The 16,851-nt window shown below is 43.2% G+C and overlaps 1 protein-coding gene across 3 annotated transcripts; it reads left to right on the top strand.

The window, feature by feature from the left end:
- Window positions 1–11,531: 11,531 nt before the first annotated feature.
- Window positions 11,532–16,647, top strand: KPRP (keratinocyte proline rich protein). Of its 3 annotated transcripts, none has more exons than XM_040461088.1 (2): window positions 11,532–11,635; window positions 13,246–16,647. In XM_040461088.1, the coding sequence occupies exon 2, from the start codon at window positions 13,273–13,275 to the stop codon at window positions 15,025–15,027; it is 1,755 nt and encodes a 584-aa protein (XP_040317022.1). In that variant the 5' UTR covers window positions 11,532–11,635; window positions 13,246–13,272; the 3' UTR covers window positions 15,028–16,647. The 3 variants fall into 3 exon arrangements, with proteins under 3 accessions (XP_040317022.1, XP_040317023.1, XP_040317024.1); XM_040461089.1 differs by lacking the exon at window positions 11,532–11,635 and adding an exon at window positions 11,863–11,968; XM_040461090.1 differs by lacking the exon at window positions 11,532–11,635 and adding an exon at window positions 12,847–12,969.
- The last annotated feature ends 204 nt before the right edge of the window (window positions 16,648–16,851 follow it).

The following is a 16,851-nucleotide window of genomic DNA, read 5'->3' as shown; positions in this document are numbered from 1 at the left end:
ACATCACTGTCACTACCATGATCCCACAATCCTTTATGCTGTCTCCTGGCCACTGATTGGCTGTCCCTCGAGCTCCCTTTTCTGGTCAGTGACCTGAGCTTCATTCCCTTGACTGGCCTGCTCGCATACGTGCACATCCCACTAATTTTTATTTTGGGTTGACCTGTGCTCTAGGTCTAATAATAAAAGTACTATTTCTGAGGCACTGATAGATCCATGGTCAGTCACATTTGACTCAGTGTGTGCCCTCCCTCCTTTCTCCTTTTGGACTTCTCCAGCCCACAGAAAGGAATCCTCACACCCAAGATTCTCCTTAATTCTCTGAGTCAGTGACATTAACTCATTTCTTCCTTACATCTACCTCTTTTGTGATCACTCAGTGGGACTCCTGGGAGGATGGAAAAGAGTAAAGACCAGTACAGATTCCGTCCCAAGTGGGCTCTCCATCTGGAAAAGCAGAGAGCATGCCAATGGATGTGGCACTCTTCTGGGGTAAGAGCTGTTAGGGAGCACACTAGGTTAAAGGGCCCTCCCTCTTAGAGCACATAGTAAATGGCCTTACAGTGCATTGTGTCCAGGTACATCCTTAAGGAAGCTGGCTGATCTTTGTGATGACAGCATCTTATAATCTGGCCTCAAAACAGACAATACTGTTTGTTGACTTAATGAAGCAGTGAATGCATGAAGGTGGAATGGCCGGCCTGCAGCAGACTGGGTGACAGGTCTGGAAGCCTCTGGCTTCTGGGATTCCTCATGGTCCTGTGCAGACATCCTGGAACCCCTGGGCTGGGAGTATGAGCAACATCACTTCATCCCAGGTATGGAAGTGAGTTCTCAGCTACTGCCACAGCTCTGGAGTCTTGTCCAGAGGAGCAGCCGTGAGAGGGCAGGTAACATAGACCTCCCCTCGGAACTTTCCCTCCCTTCCCCTTTTCTTCTGTTCTGGAGTTTGAGATGTTACAATGAGGTCTTCTTTTATTCCTGTGCTCCCCAAAACTCCCCATCCCAGGCACCTTTCTGTGGAACCAGCATTCCACATGGGAGAAAATAAAGTTTCTCATTCCAGCACCCCTGCTCCTTGTCCTGGCAATCCCTTGGCACCACCTCCCTGCACCCCAGCCCCACCAGTGTGATCAGAGTTTCTCCAGGCAAAGCTTCCCAGTTCAGGTTCTGAACATCCCAACCAGAGCACTGCATTATCCAGATAAGCCTCTAGGACAAAGATCCAGACCAATATAATGACTTCGTCCCTTAATCTGGAAAAGAGAACTTCTTCCCTTCTGTCAGTCTCAGCGTTGGAGACCAGAAGCCAACATATGTGCAGGGTAGTAGCTCTTATGTTTCTTGTGATTTATATTAATTTAAAGAATGTTCATAATATGTATCACATTTTATTTCTATAACATTCTTTGATAAATCAGCAAGAGAAACACAACCAACAGCATCAAGATATGAAAATCCAGAAATTCAGGGAAGCCACAGGAGGGGACATGCGAGGACTGAGACTGGTGTAAAGCCCCAGTTCTTACTCTTAATTATTTCTGAAGTCACATGACCAGGCCTACATGATTTTATACTGCAAATAATTTTGGCTCATTGCAAATTGTTTCAGAAATGATTATTTTTCCATTAGGTGAGCAGTATGATGTAATAAAAATGGCTGTAATGTTATGCAATAATAATATAATGGTGATAATAATGATAATTGTGTTTATTGAGGACCTATTCATGGCTTGATTCATCACGTACCTTTATGAGAGTTTAAAACAGCTATGAGGCAGACTGTTTACATTTTATACATGATGATATTAACCAAGGCTGAGAGAGTCAGTGACCTGCTGCTCCACACAGATGCTTGGAGGGACAGCCACAGGATAAGCCCAAGCATGTCTGCTCCTAGAGACCTTGCCATTTTCCTGGGGTGCTCAGTCTCCTGACCAGTTTTACTTCTTGAGATCCAACAACATAAAGTGTGGATTGTGTCAGAGGGTGCCTAACACTAGCATAGAATCAGCGATCCATTTCCTGGGTTAAGACAAATAATTCCTACACCTGTGTCCCTGCTTCTGCTCCAACAACCTCCACACCACCCCTTGCAGAGCACCCAAAATCTGATCTTGCCACACTTCTGCTTAGAACTGTGGCTTGCCATCTGAGGATGTACACCTAGTGGCCCCTTCCTCCTGCCCACACTCACTGGCAGCTTTCGGTTCTATGAATGTGCCACCATCCATCCTGTCTTGTCCTCCTTGTTGTCTCTTCCCACATCCTGTTTTCTCATTCTAGCATGTTCTTCATGCTCCAGTGCTCCTTCCTTATCTTTATATCTCAGCCCCATGTTCCCTTACTCAGGAAAGGCTTTCCTGACCTCCCAAAAGCTCTCATGCTCTGTGAACCTCTCCTGTCAAATGCTGATCAGAAATGCCATTGATCATTTATCTGTGTGGCCCTTTGATTAATGTTTGTCTCTCTATTTGACTAAGAGCTCTCTAAGAACAGGGGCTATGTTCCTTTGTTTGTTTACCTTACCACTGTATTGCCAGTGGGTAGTACAATGCTTTGTACATAGTGAATACCAACTAGCTGAATGAATAAGTGCATGCATGGGAGAATGAATGAATCATCATCACCATCTTTAACACCATCATCTCTTCAATCTGTATTAGTTTTGAAATATCTTTTTTAATTTGTAGTCTATCAGAAATTGAAATTCAACTGGGCATCCTGTATTTTTATTTGCTAAATATGGTAACTCTACCACAGACATTGCCTTATTGTGCTGTGTGGCTCACTCAGTTTCATGTTTGGAGGGTCACAGTCCCATTCTCCCACTGGTGAGTATGTGTGGCTTTTTCTCCAGAGAGAAAAGGTGAAGTCTTTGGAAAGCCGTGGCTCTTGGTTCTCTTTTCTTTAAGTGCCTCCTTTCTAGGCCCCTACCCTGTGCTTACATCGATCAGTCCTTACTCATCACCCGGCATTGCAAATGTCTTTATGTGTTTTCTGTATTAGACTGTAAGATCCTCAAGGGCAGAGGCTGTGAGTAGCTGCTCAGAGAGTGTTTGTTGAGTGAATTGATGATGATTATTCTTAATCCAAGTCTAGGAATCCAATAGGTGATATATAAATACTTGTTGAGTGAACCATAGTTAACAAGCTCCACCTCATGAACTAAGATCACATCCTTTTAGCATAGAGTATTTGAGATAATGACTATTAATAGGGAAAATATAAAAGAGCAGTCAGCACCAAGAAGAATACATACACTATTTCTTTGGATTACAGGCCAACTTCTAGTCAGTCTGCAGCGTTCCCAAGATGTTTGGGGAAAATGCCTGACTGAGATTCAAGCAGAGATTGACCCCTGGGGGTATTTTAGGAGGTACCATATGCAACAGGGAGACTGGATGTCAAAGTCTGTGATTCTGTGCTTCATGAATGTGATTTAGATTTTACCAAGATTTAGGGATATATCTCTGTGTGCATGCACATGCACATGTGTGTGTGTGTGTTTATATAATATGTATGTATATGTATATGCATAAACATATATACATGTACATATATAAGTATAATCTTTATTGAGATACAATTCACATACCATATAGTTCATCCACTTAAAGTGTACAATTTAATGTTTTTAGTACATTCACAGAGTTGTATAACTATCCCTATGATCTAATTTTAGAATATTTCATCATCACAAAATTAAATCCTGTGAAATCATGAAACCATTAGCAGTCACACCCCATTCCCCCAAGTCCTACTTTCTGTTTCCACAGATTTATTTATTCTGAAAATTTTATAGAAATGGAAACATATAGTATGTGGTCTTTTGTTACTGGCTTCTTTCACTTTGTCTAAAGTTTACAAGGTTTTTCCACGTTGTAGCATGTGTCAGAACTTTATTTTTTAATGGTAAATAAATATTCCATTGTGTCAGTATATCACATTGTGTTTACCCATTAATCAGTTGATTGACCCTTGGGTTGTTGCTATGGTGTGGCTATTGTGAATAAGTCAGCTACAACATATTCACATACAAATTTTTGAGTGGATGAATATGTGATATTTTCATTTTTATAGAAGTGGGTTTGGTGGATTACATAGTTAGTCTGTTTCACTTGAGGAATTGCTAAACTGTTTTCCATAGTGGCGGTACCATGTACATTCCCACTTGCAAGGTATTGAGGGTTTCAATTTCTCCATCTCCTCTCCAAAACTTATTGCCTATTTTTTTTTATTATAGTCATGCTAGTAGGTATAAAGCGGTATGCCATTGAGTGTTTAATATGCATTTCCTTGATGACCTGTGACTTTGAACACATTTCCATGCACTTTTTGGCAATATGTGTATCTTCTTTGGAGAAAAATCTATTCAGATTCATTGTCCATTTTTCTTTTTTAAAAATTTTTTAATTAAAAAAGCTTTTTAAATGTTTATTTATTTTTGAGATAGAAGCAGAGCACAAGTTGAGGAGAGGCAGAGAGAGGGAGACACAGAATCCGAAGCAGGCTCCAGGCTCTGAGCTGTCAACACAGAGTCCGATGTGGGGCTTGAACCCACAAACTGCAAGATCATGATCTGAGCTGAAGTCTGATACTTAATTGCCTGAGCCACCCAGGTCCCCTTCCATTGTCCATTTTTAAATTGTAATATCTTTTTATTATTTAATTGTAAGTGTTCTTTATATATTTTAGGCACAAGTCCATTTTAAGTTGATTTGGAAATATTTTCTCTTATTCTGTGGGTTATCTTTTCACTCTTTTTGAGGTTTAAAAACATTTTTTTTAATTTGAGTATAGTTGACACACAGTGTTATATTAGTTTCAGGTATCCAATATAATGGTTCAATATCATTTCTATACATTATGCTATGCTCACCACCATTATGCTAGCTACCATCTGTCACCATACAACACTGTTACAGTACCATTCTCTATATTCTCAATGTTGTACCAATCATCCCTGTGACTTATTCATTCCATAACTGGAAGCCTGTACTTCCCACTTCCTTTCTCCTATTTTGTCCACCCCCTATTTCCTTCTTTCTGACAGCCATTCATTTGTTCTCTGTATTTATATGTCTGATTCTGCTTTTTGTTTGTTTATTTGTTTTGTTTTTTAGATTCCACATATGAGTGAAATTATATGGTATTTGTCTTTCTCAGTTTGACTTATTTAATTTAGCATAATACCCTCTATGTCCATCCAACGTGTCACAAATGGCAAGATCTCATCTTTTTTATGGCTGTGTAATATTCTATTGCATACATACATTCCTTCACATGCACACACACATGTGCACACACACGTATGTAATCTTTATCCATTCTTCTATCTGTTGACACTTAGATTGTTCCCATATCTTGGCTATTGTCAATAATGTTGAAATAAACATAAGGATGAATATATCTTTTCAAATTAATGTTTTCATTTCCTATAGGCATCTTTTCGCTTTCTTAATGATATCATTTGCAGCAAAAAGATTTTAATTTTTACGAAGCCAAATTTGACTATTTTTTCTTTTCTTGTTTCTGCTTATGGTGTTGTATCTAAGAAAATATTGACTAATTTACTTCTGTTTTCCACTGAGAATTTTACACTTTTAGCCTTTAGGTCTTAATCTATTTTGAATTAATTTTTATGTACAGTATGAAGAATAATATATTTTAATTTTAATTTCACCTGTATACTCCTGTGAACAATATATATGACCCTATTATACAAATTTATCTCATCTTTCTATATACATATCTAATGTTGACACTATTATCACAGCTTTATATTTATTTATCTCTCTTTCATTGTTCTGCCTCAGTCCATAATTTTATCTCTTTCTCTTTCTCTCTCTCTAACTCTATTTCTATATTTACAATTTGAATCTAATATTAAGACCAAAAGTAACCAAAATTTATCTAGTCCAACTGAAACCCAGAGAATTCAAGTGATTTTGCTGGAGGCAAAATCACACAGCTTTTCATGTCTTCTTTGCATTAATAAAAGAGATTTATAATGAATAAAACATTTTTATAGTAATAAGTTAACCTCAAGATTAAATTTAGACAAAAATATATATAAAATAAGGTATCAAGTATCTAAACTGGAAGGTAGTTTATCTTTGAAACCCACAGCAAACAAATAATGCAAACATAAAAAGTGAATCTATATCTTTATATTCAATTTAATAAGCGAAATCTCATCTTCTTTATAGCTGATTTATATCTACTGAAGTCTTTCTTCGTGTCCTATCAGGCAACCAACTCTTTTAATTGGCCCCTGAGACTTATTACTAGACTGATTTTCATAACGTCATTCAACAAACATTTAATAGGCACTTTCTAGGAATGTGGCTTTCTGATAGACACAATCTTCTGCCACCAAGATGCTCATCATCTAGTGAAGAAACCAGACACATCAGTAAAGAAGTGCAGTATTTGTAGGTTCCATAAAAGAAGAATTTTGGGGCCCCAGAGTGGATCATTTTACCTGAGGTGATGGCTGTAGTAGAGCTAGGTAAGGCTGAAGGAGACCTTGGAGCTGGGCTAAATGTGATGCAAATCCTAGTGGATATCTGGCACACATGGGTATAGGGGTGGGTGGGGAGAGAGGGGCAAGAGACAGTGTTCTGAGCAGAGTAAAGAATTCTGAGAAAAGGCATTTGACATGAAGCACCAGCCTGCATTGGGAACACATAACTGAGGAGTAAGATATGGCAAAAGGCTTCTCTGTAACCAAAGACAGATTGGTGTTTGATATATCTTTGCCAGCAAGCCCATTTTATACTTCTTTTAATCACTGGATATTGATAACCTAGTGATGCTACACTGATTACATTCTACAAGGCTGAGCATCTGATGAAGCAGGACTGTCCACTCACCATGGTGACAACTGTCTGAGTTTTCTATGATTAAAAGAGTAGTTGGTTTAGTTCTGCACTAGACTCAGTGTATTACTGTTTGATTGTATGAGTGTTACAAGATAGTAGCCCTTTCAGAGGCCCAAAATTCTCTTATAAGCAGGAGTCTGACTTGTCTATCTTATTTTTTATCCTGCCTAGGAAACATACATACATTACTATTAACTTAATTGAGGCAACATTATCAAATTTGCAAAATGTTAAAAAGTTAAAGTACGTATATAACTCTACTTTGGGTCTCATACCTACTCCCTGGCTTCTACATATTCTCCATTCATGCATTTCCAACTCCAGCCTCTCTCTGTGTCCTTCTACATCTCCATATCTCCTTGTATGTCCATTAGATGTTCCCAATCACCACCCTTCTTGTGCTTGCTTCCTCTCTTATCTTTAATGCCTCTGTTGAGGGTGGTTGCAAACAGAACTGGGGAGCTCTTCTGCTCTGTTTAGTATTAGCTTTTTTTTTTTTTTTGGTTCTCCCTGATGCAGGGAGGTGTCCTTGTTTCTTTAGCTATTAAGCAGCCATTTGGTGACAATCTGTGATAGCATTTTTTGCCTTTACCTAGTTGATATATAAGTACTATGTGGTTTAAATATGCATCTGGGGCGCCTGGGTGGCGCAGTCGGTTAAGCGTCCGACTTCAGCCAGGTCACGATCTCACGCTCCGTGAGTTCGAGCCCCGCGTCGGGCTCTGGGCTGATGGCTCAGAGCCTGGAGCCTGTTTCTGATTCTGTGTCTCCCTCTCTCTCTGCCCCTCGCCCGTTCATGCTCTGTCTCTTTCTGTCCCAAAAAAAAAAAAAAAAAAAAATGCATCTGACCCACTGAAACTGGCACCCTTGTGGTAGGGTAAAACTCTGATTACTTCGGTTCTTGAGGGTAGAGGACACAAGATACTAAGAATTCATATGGAAAGACTTGAAGATACCTGAGAGACAAATATTGCCTCCATTTTGGGATGAAATGGCTTCTGGCTCTTATAGTGGTGGGAGGGAACTCAAATGAAAAGAAGAATGTGAATGATACAAAGGAGAAGTTTTATTGAATTGGTTCAAAAACATACACCTTTGCAAAGAGAAAACAAGTATTTATGTCCTAGCTCTTAGGATCAAGGCATCCTAACATACCAGCAAATTCTGTTAAGTAAGGTTCAATAAGCCTGGGTCCCAAAAGGCCATAACTCCTGAAAAGGTTCTCATAGTAAAATAAAACATAGAGTGTCTCTTATGTATCTGTAACTCATGTCATTGTATATCTACTTCCCAAGGCCTCTATCTTTAGATCACTTGGCTATTAACTTGATTCTGCCATTTCCAAACTTGTGACCACAAACAAATTGTGACTTCTTTGAACTTTGATTTTCTCAGCTATGAAATGATAATAATCTGTACCCCACAGAGCTATTTTAAAGATGAAAAAAGTTAATATATGTCAAATTCTTAGCAAAGTGACAGTTATATGGCAAATGTTCAGTGAATTATCTCTGGGTTTATCCATGCTTTTTGAGTTGCCTACATCTTTTTAAATTAATGCATCCATATATGCTGCTGTCCCAATGCCTGTGTCTCTTTCACATGACCTATTCCACTCCCAGCTTGTACCCTTATACTTCTGTATTGTTTTAATCTCTAACTTCATCTCTATCTTTTGCTCTATATTTCATTTATCTACCTCTATTTTTGTCATTTTTGCAGACGTCTACAAACTCACTCTCTTTTGAAACCTTTATATTAATTTGATAAATCATTGCGTTGCTATCACCTATTCCTAGGTTTATACAGTTATATGTCTAGCCATGTATATTTCTTTAAAAAAAGTTTATTTATTTATTTTGAGAGAGAGAGAGAGACAGCATACGAGTGGGGGGTTGGTAGGGACAGAGACAGGGAGAGAGAATCCCTCCCAAGCAGACTTCATACTGTCAGCTCCATCCCACGACTGTGAGATCATGACCTGAGCCAAAATCAAGAGTCGGATGCTTAACTGACTGAGCCACCCAGGCACCCATGTATATTTCTAAATATCCCATCTATCTACACATATTGCAGAAAACTAACACCTCATCTCTTGGTCATTTGCAAGGCTTGCCCTGAGGGCCCTCTTCCATGACCCCACCTCTGTAAAAAAGCAGGAAGCTGGAAGTAACAAGGGGCACAGAGCTCTTTGGTTTCTGGATTGGACAATGTCAACTTGTTTTCCGGTGGGTTTTTTAATGTTTATTTATTTTTGAGAGAGAGAGTGAGAGAGAGAGGGAGAGCGATAGAGCAGGGGAGGGCAGAGACAGAAGGAGACAGAGAATCCCAAACAAGGTCCTTGCTGTTAGCCCAGAGCCTGGTGCCTGGCTTAATCTCACGGACTATGAGGTCATGACCTGACCCTAAATCAAGAGTCTGACTGAGCCATCCAGGCATCCCACCCCAGTGGGTTAAGATGTGTGAACCAAGCCCAATTTCATGCCAGTCTCTCATTCGACTCTCCATCCATCAACAGACTGATATTAATTCAGGAATCTAGAGATACAAAGATGAAAAAAAAATAGAGGTTCTTCCTTTAGGAAGTGCACATCTTATCAAGAGATGAGTGAGGGAGATATTAGGATTCAAAAATTCACATTTTGGTGGGGGACAGCTTGTCTGGTTTCAGTTTTCCTTCTTCCCTGATTTCCTGATTACCTTCTAGGCCAATATCAAGCCCAGAACTATACACCTTCAGAGTGCCTTGGCCAAATGTGTGATCAGAGAACTACTTTCTCTGTTATAGTGGAAAGAGTCTGATCTGCAACTAGAGATACTTGGAGTCTTGACTCTCCAAGGCAACCATTACCTTTAGTTCCCAGACAGATTCATCTCTCTGAGCTTCAGAGTCCTCATCCATAGAATGATAGGGTGGGACTGGAAAATTCCTGGGCACCCTTGTTGTCTTGACCTTCTGAAAGTCTATGATCCTACTCAAGTTTGGAGTGGAATCTGGAGACCCCCTTTGGAATGAGTGATGGAACCCAGAACTCAGACTCTGAAGTCAGGTGGACCTGGGCAGAGACTTCTCCATGGGAGGGATTTCACAGACATGACTGGTATGTGCACTGTAGGTCACAAAGCATTTTTGTACCCATTATCTGATTTTTATCTTCATGAGAACCTGGTGAAATGCTTTCAATCCCATTTTCATATGAGGAAACTAAAGCCCAGAGAGCTAAATGGGTAACTGAGTACTAAGTACTTTTGATCAGCCCTCTCATTTAATTCACATGATAATCATATGGCTTTTCTAATTCTTTTCATCTTATTTTTCTTATTTCTTCTTTCTTCTCTTCTCCATCTTCCTCCTCATTTTTATTCTTCTGAGGCTCATGGATGTTAAGTAGCTTTCACCCATTAGCAAGTACTAGAGCTCAGATTCAACCTCAAGTCTGTGTAAATCTGAAGTTTGTGCTCATGGCTTGGTCAGAATCTTAAGTGCCCATAGAGGCTGGAGGGTTATGTAAACAAGTGAAATTATCCAGGCAGAAGCATTATTTCACTTTCCTTTAATCTCACCAAAGAAGAACAAAAGCACAAGTAAAATAATAAAAAGAAACTTATACTTTGCATTGCATCATGGATATAGTATAGAATGATGGAGAATTGTAGAACATGTAAGTAGGTGTATAACATAAAAGTATATGCCCTAAGAGGGGCAGCTATTAATCATTGGGTTGATGGAAATTAGGCTCATCTATGCCAGATCTTTTTATTTTAGAAGAAAAACTGGATGCTTAGAATCTTAAGTATAATTTATTTCTAAATATTAATGATTAGTTACTAAAATATATAAGCAAAAAATTATGTAGGCAAAAGATAAAAAGATATCCCATCTTGACTATATCTGGCTCACAGGTGCTAGCTTAGTATTTCTGTCCTGCACTATGCTGTCTTCAAGGACTGCTCCATAGCATTAGCTGAGCACCTGCTGTAAAGCCGTCAGGCTGCTCAGCTCAGGACAAGGATGTAGCAGGCAGCCATCCATCTAGCTGTGCCTTGTTGCTTATGATCAGCATTTACTCTGAGTGGGTGCTGGGTATTTTGAGTATCATTTTTGGCTGGATATTTTTGTATAAAATAATTGCCTTAATCTCACAAAACCTCTGGAAAGAAGATTTAATTATCTCCATTTTTTAGTTGAGCAACTTAATACTCAAGTTTGTTATAAAGGTCACCCAGTTGTAAGTAGCCAACCTGGGATGTTAGCCTCAGCTCTGACCACATTGTTTTCATCCTGTAGAGTTGCCTCTGTCTTTGAAGTGACTTTAATTGTTTCAAGATAGGGAATTTTTCTGCTTTTATATGTATCTGATGAGAATCTGAGATAAGGAGGAAGTCAGGGGCCTGGACTCCTCTCTCAGGACAGAAGATACCTTTGTCACCTTTCATCATCCCTGACACAAGGTCTTCTAGAGATGGAGAAAAAATTGATAGGATGAAGACAGAGGAAGAAAACAAGAATCTGCTCCTTCATAGTCCAGAAGCTTTGACACTGCAGTGAGACACTCCCACATTCTGTAGGTGACTATCAAGGACAAGCATACAGGGAGGGAACTGGCTGCTGGAATGTCAACCTGGGTGATGAGCCAGGCAGATGCCAATCAGCTGTCTCATGGTGTAAAGCCAGACCCAGAACCCTTTATATAAAGACAGCCCTCTGTCCAGATGCTCAGCCTGAATGTCTGATTGCTGTGAGGAGGGTGAGTCCAGAGGTTGGGTCCTGGGATTGGGATAAGGATGCTTCTAAGGGGATGCCCAGATTCACAGGGGTGAGGCATAGTGAGGCGGGGTGGGGGGAAGTTGTGAGCAGAAAAACAGTGGTACATAAACCTGAGGAGTCTTTTAGGGGACATAAGAAGAACATCTGTGGAGTTTGTGAGAAGAACTGAGGGTCTAAAGCCTTTGATAACACTGGCCTCCTCCTCAGGTACCATTTTCCTGCATCAGGAGCTCTCTCCCTGGAAAAGATGCTTTAGTAATTTACATCTTGTGAGCAGAGTTGTGTGTAGGAGGGTTACCTTCCCCACAGGCATGTGTGTTTACAATTTTTTAATGTTTATTTGTTTTTGAGAGAGAGAGACAGAGCACAAGTAGGGGAGGGGCAGAAAGAGGGAGACACAGAATCCAAAGCAGGCTCCAGGCTCCGAGCCATCAGCACAGAGCCTGATGTGAAGGGAATGTGTATTTAGATATTGTCTATAAGTGGAGAGGGGAAGGCTTTACCTTTCATTAGAAGCATTTTCAGTATTTCTGAAGCTTATTGAAAAGTGTTTTGTTGAATGGGTTAATTGTTAAATCAGCCACCCTGCAGTGCTGGTCACTGGGTTGCCTGTACACGAACAGGTGAATTTGGGAGGACAGAGGAATGGAGACTATCTTCTGTTTCTCCCTGGCTACGTGTGGTGTTAGAGAGTATGCCTGCATCCTCCAAGTCATGTTTGTTATGCTTCTGCTGTGGAGGGGTTTATGTGTGGCTGAATGTCAGTCTTGTGATTTAGGAATCTTGCCCTTTCTGGGTTACCCCATCTTAGGCAGTTGCTCCCTGCTTTTAAGAGGGACCGGGGAGAAACCATTTCTGAGGCCAGCAGACTGTCCCACTTCGGGTGATTTACAACAGCAACCAGCCTGGGCAAGTTGCCATGTTGGTTCTGAGCCTTTCCAAGGCTTGTATGTTGTGTGTGTGTGTGTGTGTGTGTGTGTGTGCATATGTCCATGAAGGTCATTTAAACACATTCACCTAAAAAGATTGAGTGTAGAGAAACAAGCATTTTATGTTGGGTTTGAGCTGGATCCTTGACTTTCTAGTGGATGCTTTGAGTGCAGATGGTACCTGAGTGCTTGCTCCAATACACTCATTTTTACATGTTTTCACATGTATGTGTTCCCAGTGCATGTATGTGAGGATAGTCAAGCTTCTGTGGGTGCATGGCCTCTACTTTGGAAGCAGTGTTACTTCTACCTCCTATAAGTGGCTCTCCTGCCACTTAGGCCAAGGAATCATGCTGTCTTCAACGCCCTCTTGTGTTGAACACTGGTATGTCCATCCTCCAGGGGAGACCCTGGACATCTGCAACCCCTGATGTGCCTTTGAAGCTCCTTCAGATCAGGACCTCAGGTCCTTTGGTAGATCCAAGGCAGGTCTCATGGGCAGCGGTAACTAATATTTAGTCCATCTAACTCAGAAGTGTTCTTGGGTAAAGGTTGACAGTTGGAGAGGAAAGGACAGGGAAGAAGCAGGGTGTCTTCCCCTTGGTTTTGTCTCCTTTTTCTCAACAGCTCATGCTCCTAACATTGGTCTTTCTACCCTCAGGTCCCATCACCTGCCTGCATCAGAACCATGTGTGACCAGCAGCAGATTCAGTGTTGCATGTCACTCCCCCAGTGCTGTGTGAAGGGCTCCTCCTTCTATCCCTCCCAGAATCCCAGTGCCAGGAGCCAGGTTGTGGTCCAAGCACCTTGTGAGATGCAAATTGTGGAGTGCCCCGCACCATGCCCATTTCAAGTTTCCCAGGTAAAATGCCAGGCTCCATGCCAGTCCCAGACCACACAGGTGAAGTGTCAGGCTCCATGCCAGTCTAAGACCACCCAAGTGAAAGGCCAGGCTTCAAGCCAGTCCCAGACCACCCAAGTAAAGAGCCAGGCTTCAAGCCAGTCTCAAATTTCCTGTGTTCAATGCCAGGCTCCATGCCAGCCTCAGGTTTCCTATGTGCATTGTGAAGCCCCATGCCCTTTTCAGACCTGCTATATGGAATGTGCTCCAGTTTATTATACAGAAACTTGTTATGTGGAATGCCCAGTCCAGACCTACATACCCTGTCCAGCTCCTCAGCCTGTCCAGACTTACGTGGCTTCTCCCCCAGTTTCCCAGACTCAGGGAAGATTCTCCACTCAGTGCCAGTATCAGGGCTCCTCCAACAGATGCTCCCCGCAGCGTCAGTCCCAGGCTTCCTACAGCACCTGTGCCCCGCAGTTCCGATCTGGGGCTTACTACGGCGACTGCGCCCCCCAGCGCCAGTCCCGGGCTGCATTTAGCACTTGCGCACCCCAGTGCCAGGCCACTGGCTCTTACCGGAGCTTCACCGCACAGCGTCGCTCGCGGAGCTCCACCAGATGCCTCCCTGCTCGCCAGCTGCAGCCTTCCTACCGCAGCTGCTCCCCACCACGACGGTCTGAGCCCTACTACAGCGGCTGCCTGTCATCAGCGTGCTCTTCGGGCTCCTATAACTACTGCACCCCTCCGCGCCGCTCGGAGCCCATCTATAGCAGTGGCTGTCCTCGGGCTCGCACTTCAGGCTGCTCTCAGAGATGTGGTCCCAAGTGCCGGATAGAGATTTCTTCCCCCTGCTGCCCCAAGCAGGTCCCCCCGCAAAAGTGTCCTGTTCAGATTCCTCCCATCAGACGCTGCTCTGAGAGTTGTGCCCCACGACCCTCCTGGGGTGCCTTCTGCCCGGAGCTGAGGCCACGTGCAGAGTCACGTCCACTCCCAAGCTTCTGTCCACCGCGGCGTCGGGACCAAAGTCCAGAGCCGCCGCTGCATCGATGCCCACCCCCTGCCCCCTGTCCATGCCCACGTCCTGGGCTGTATCCTCGCCCAGAGCCAAGCTCGAGGTCAGGGCCTCGTCCGTGTCCTCCACCGCGGCGACTCTCTGAACCCTGTCTGTGTCCAGAGCCACGTCCAGCCCCACGTCGTTTCCCAGCGCAGCGTGAATTTCCCGAATGGCGTCCGTGTCTACAGCCCTATAAGCATCCAGAACCTCATTCACTCCCGGAGCCAATTCCCCTTCCAGCGCCGTGCCCGAGCCCGGAGCCCTGTGTGGAGCCCCCGTGCGATCCCAGCCCGTGCTCAGGCCCCAATCCAATCCCATGTCCGGGGGACCTGGGCTGTCATGAGTCCAGCCCATGCCGCCTGGACACCGAGGCTCCAAGCTGCGACCCAGCTGCTTATAACCAGTGGCAAGGAAGTGGTGACAGCTGTGGACCCTGTGATACGATTCCAGAGCCACAGGGTGTCAGTGATTGTGGAGACCAAGGAGGCCCCTATGTTGGAGTAAAAGGAGGTCCTTCTGCTGGAACAAAGGGTGCTTATTTTTAAAGAAGCATGGCTGAGACATCCCTGCTTTCTGCCCTGAAAATGTCAGACCTCGATTTCCAACATGTTCCTATGTGCCTCTCTCCAAAGGCAGTTGGAGGCTCCCTGCTGCAGAGGTGATGTTGGAACTCCACTGCCCGCCATCTCAGGATCCACACCTGGGTGCCAGGCACCTTTCCAGCCTCACATCTGGATCTTCCCCTATAAGAACCCTCAGTTCTAGCTAGACCAGCCTGGCCACCAGGGCCACAGGATGTTCCTGCCTCCAAGTCTCTGCTCACCTCCACACCACCACCACCCCCACCCCCCACCCCCCGCCTTACAGGGACCACTTCTCTGCTATGCCCAGCCTCTGAAATCCAGACCATCTTTCAAGACCTTTTCTTTGGAGTCTTTTCTGTTTTTTCCTATTCACAGTAACCTGCACTGACTTCCTAGAACTCATTGCATTGTCCACACCAACCATTTGGCAACTGTCTGCAACATCTCTTGAATTATTTACCTTTCCCTGCCCAACTAGGTTGTAAACTCCCATTAAAATGGAGTGAGAATATCCCTAAAGTCCCGTGCTCCTCCTTTGGCAGGAAGCTGCTCAGCCAAATGTGTGGGTTGGCAACCTGAGCCATGATCTATCCTGATAGGCAGACCCAGGATTGAGGACAGAAGGAGGCCATGTGACAATAAAGACGATACTCTCATAGCCTGAGTCCTGCATAATGACTGTTTTTTTTTTTTACACCTTCCTGACTCTCTGGGATAAGCTTCTTCTTCTTCTTCTTCGTCTTCATCTTCGTCTTTATCTTCGTCTTCTTTCAAAATCAATGCTGGGTTTATTGAAAAAAGACTGGGATAAGCTTCTTTATTACTCTTTCTCTTGAGTTTATTGTACCCATGGTCTGAGCTTTCCTTAACCAGTGGGCTTCCTTGTGGGTTTTCTGTCTCCCCTCAGTCTCCTGGAGTCTGGTAGGAGAATATGGATAAAAGGCAGGAGGAATGAGAGAACAAGAAAAATAACTCTTGCTCCTCAATCTGGGTTAAAGCTCTCAGGTCCAAGCTAGACAGGTCACCCAGCAGTCTGTGGAGTCGGTAGGAGGGGGGGAGCTTGAGGAGAACTGGAGGATCTCTGATATTCCACACAGGATACACTCTTCTTTTGTTCAGGTTAAACTGTTTGTACTTTTCTTTTCTTTACTTTTTTTTTTTAACATCGTAGAAAAGGTAGCATCTGAGGCTGCCTCTGCATTCCTCTACATCTCTTGAATCCCATTTGGCATGGTGGTCTTGACAGCATAAGGGTGAGGCTTGGAGGCGCAGGAGAGAGAGGGTGACTTTTCCTCCCACTCCCTCCCTGAGATTTTGGTAGAGTCCCATCCCTAAGGAATGTGGTGAGAAAAGTCCTCAAGATACAGGAAGGCAGCCTGGCTATGTGCCTAAGTGACATCCTTCATGACCATGTAACATGAGACCACCTAATCAGACTGTATGTCTATACATTACTCATATATGGGAGACAAAGAAGTAGAAAATGCATACAAGACTATGCCATGTGGCATTTGGTCTCAGTTTTTCGGGTACAAACCCAACTGAGCCAGTGCTGGGACAAATAAAGTTGCTTCCTGGAAAGAAAGCCTCAGTGTCACAACTTTCTGTGTGAGAAACCTGCAACAAGAAGGGTGCATGGAATGAATGCTTTTGAGGGAAGACTTTCCCCAAAGGGAGACAGTGCCCTGAGGCCACCAGGGCCTATAGAGGATAAAAGGGGTCCTCTGAAGAGGACACCAGGGGGTGACCCTTGCCTGGACGCTCAGCTCCAGCTCCACAGTTGGG

Source organism: Herpailurus yagouaroundi, unplaced genomic scaffold (assembly GCF_014898765.1).
Source record: "Herpailurus yagouaroundi ecotype Mexico unplaced genomic scaffold, PumYag 254, whole genome shotgun sequence".
NCBI classification, from domain to species: domain Eukaryota; kingdom Metazoa; phylum Chordata; class Mammalia; order Carnivora; family Felidae; genus Herpailurus; species Herpailurus yagouaroundi.
This window is presented reverse-complemented; position numbering and strand designations above follow the sequence as displayed.

Coding starts and splice junctions, on each gene's coding strand:
- KPRP (XM_040461088.1), top strand. CDS start 13,273: ATGTGTGACCAGCAGCAGATTCAGTGTTGCATGTCACTCCCCCAGTGC.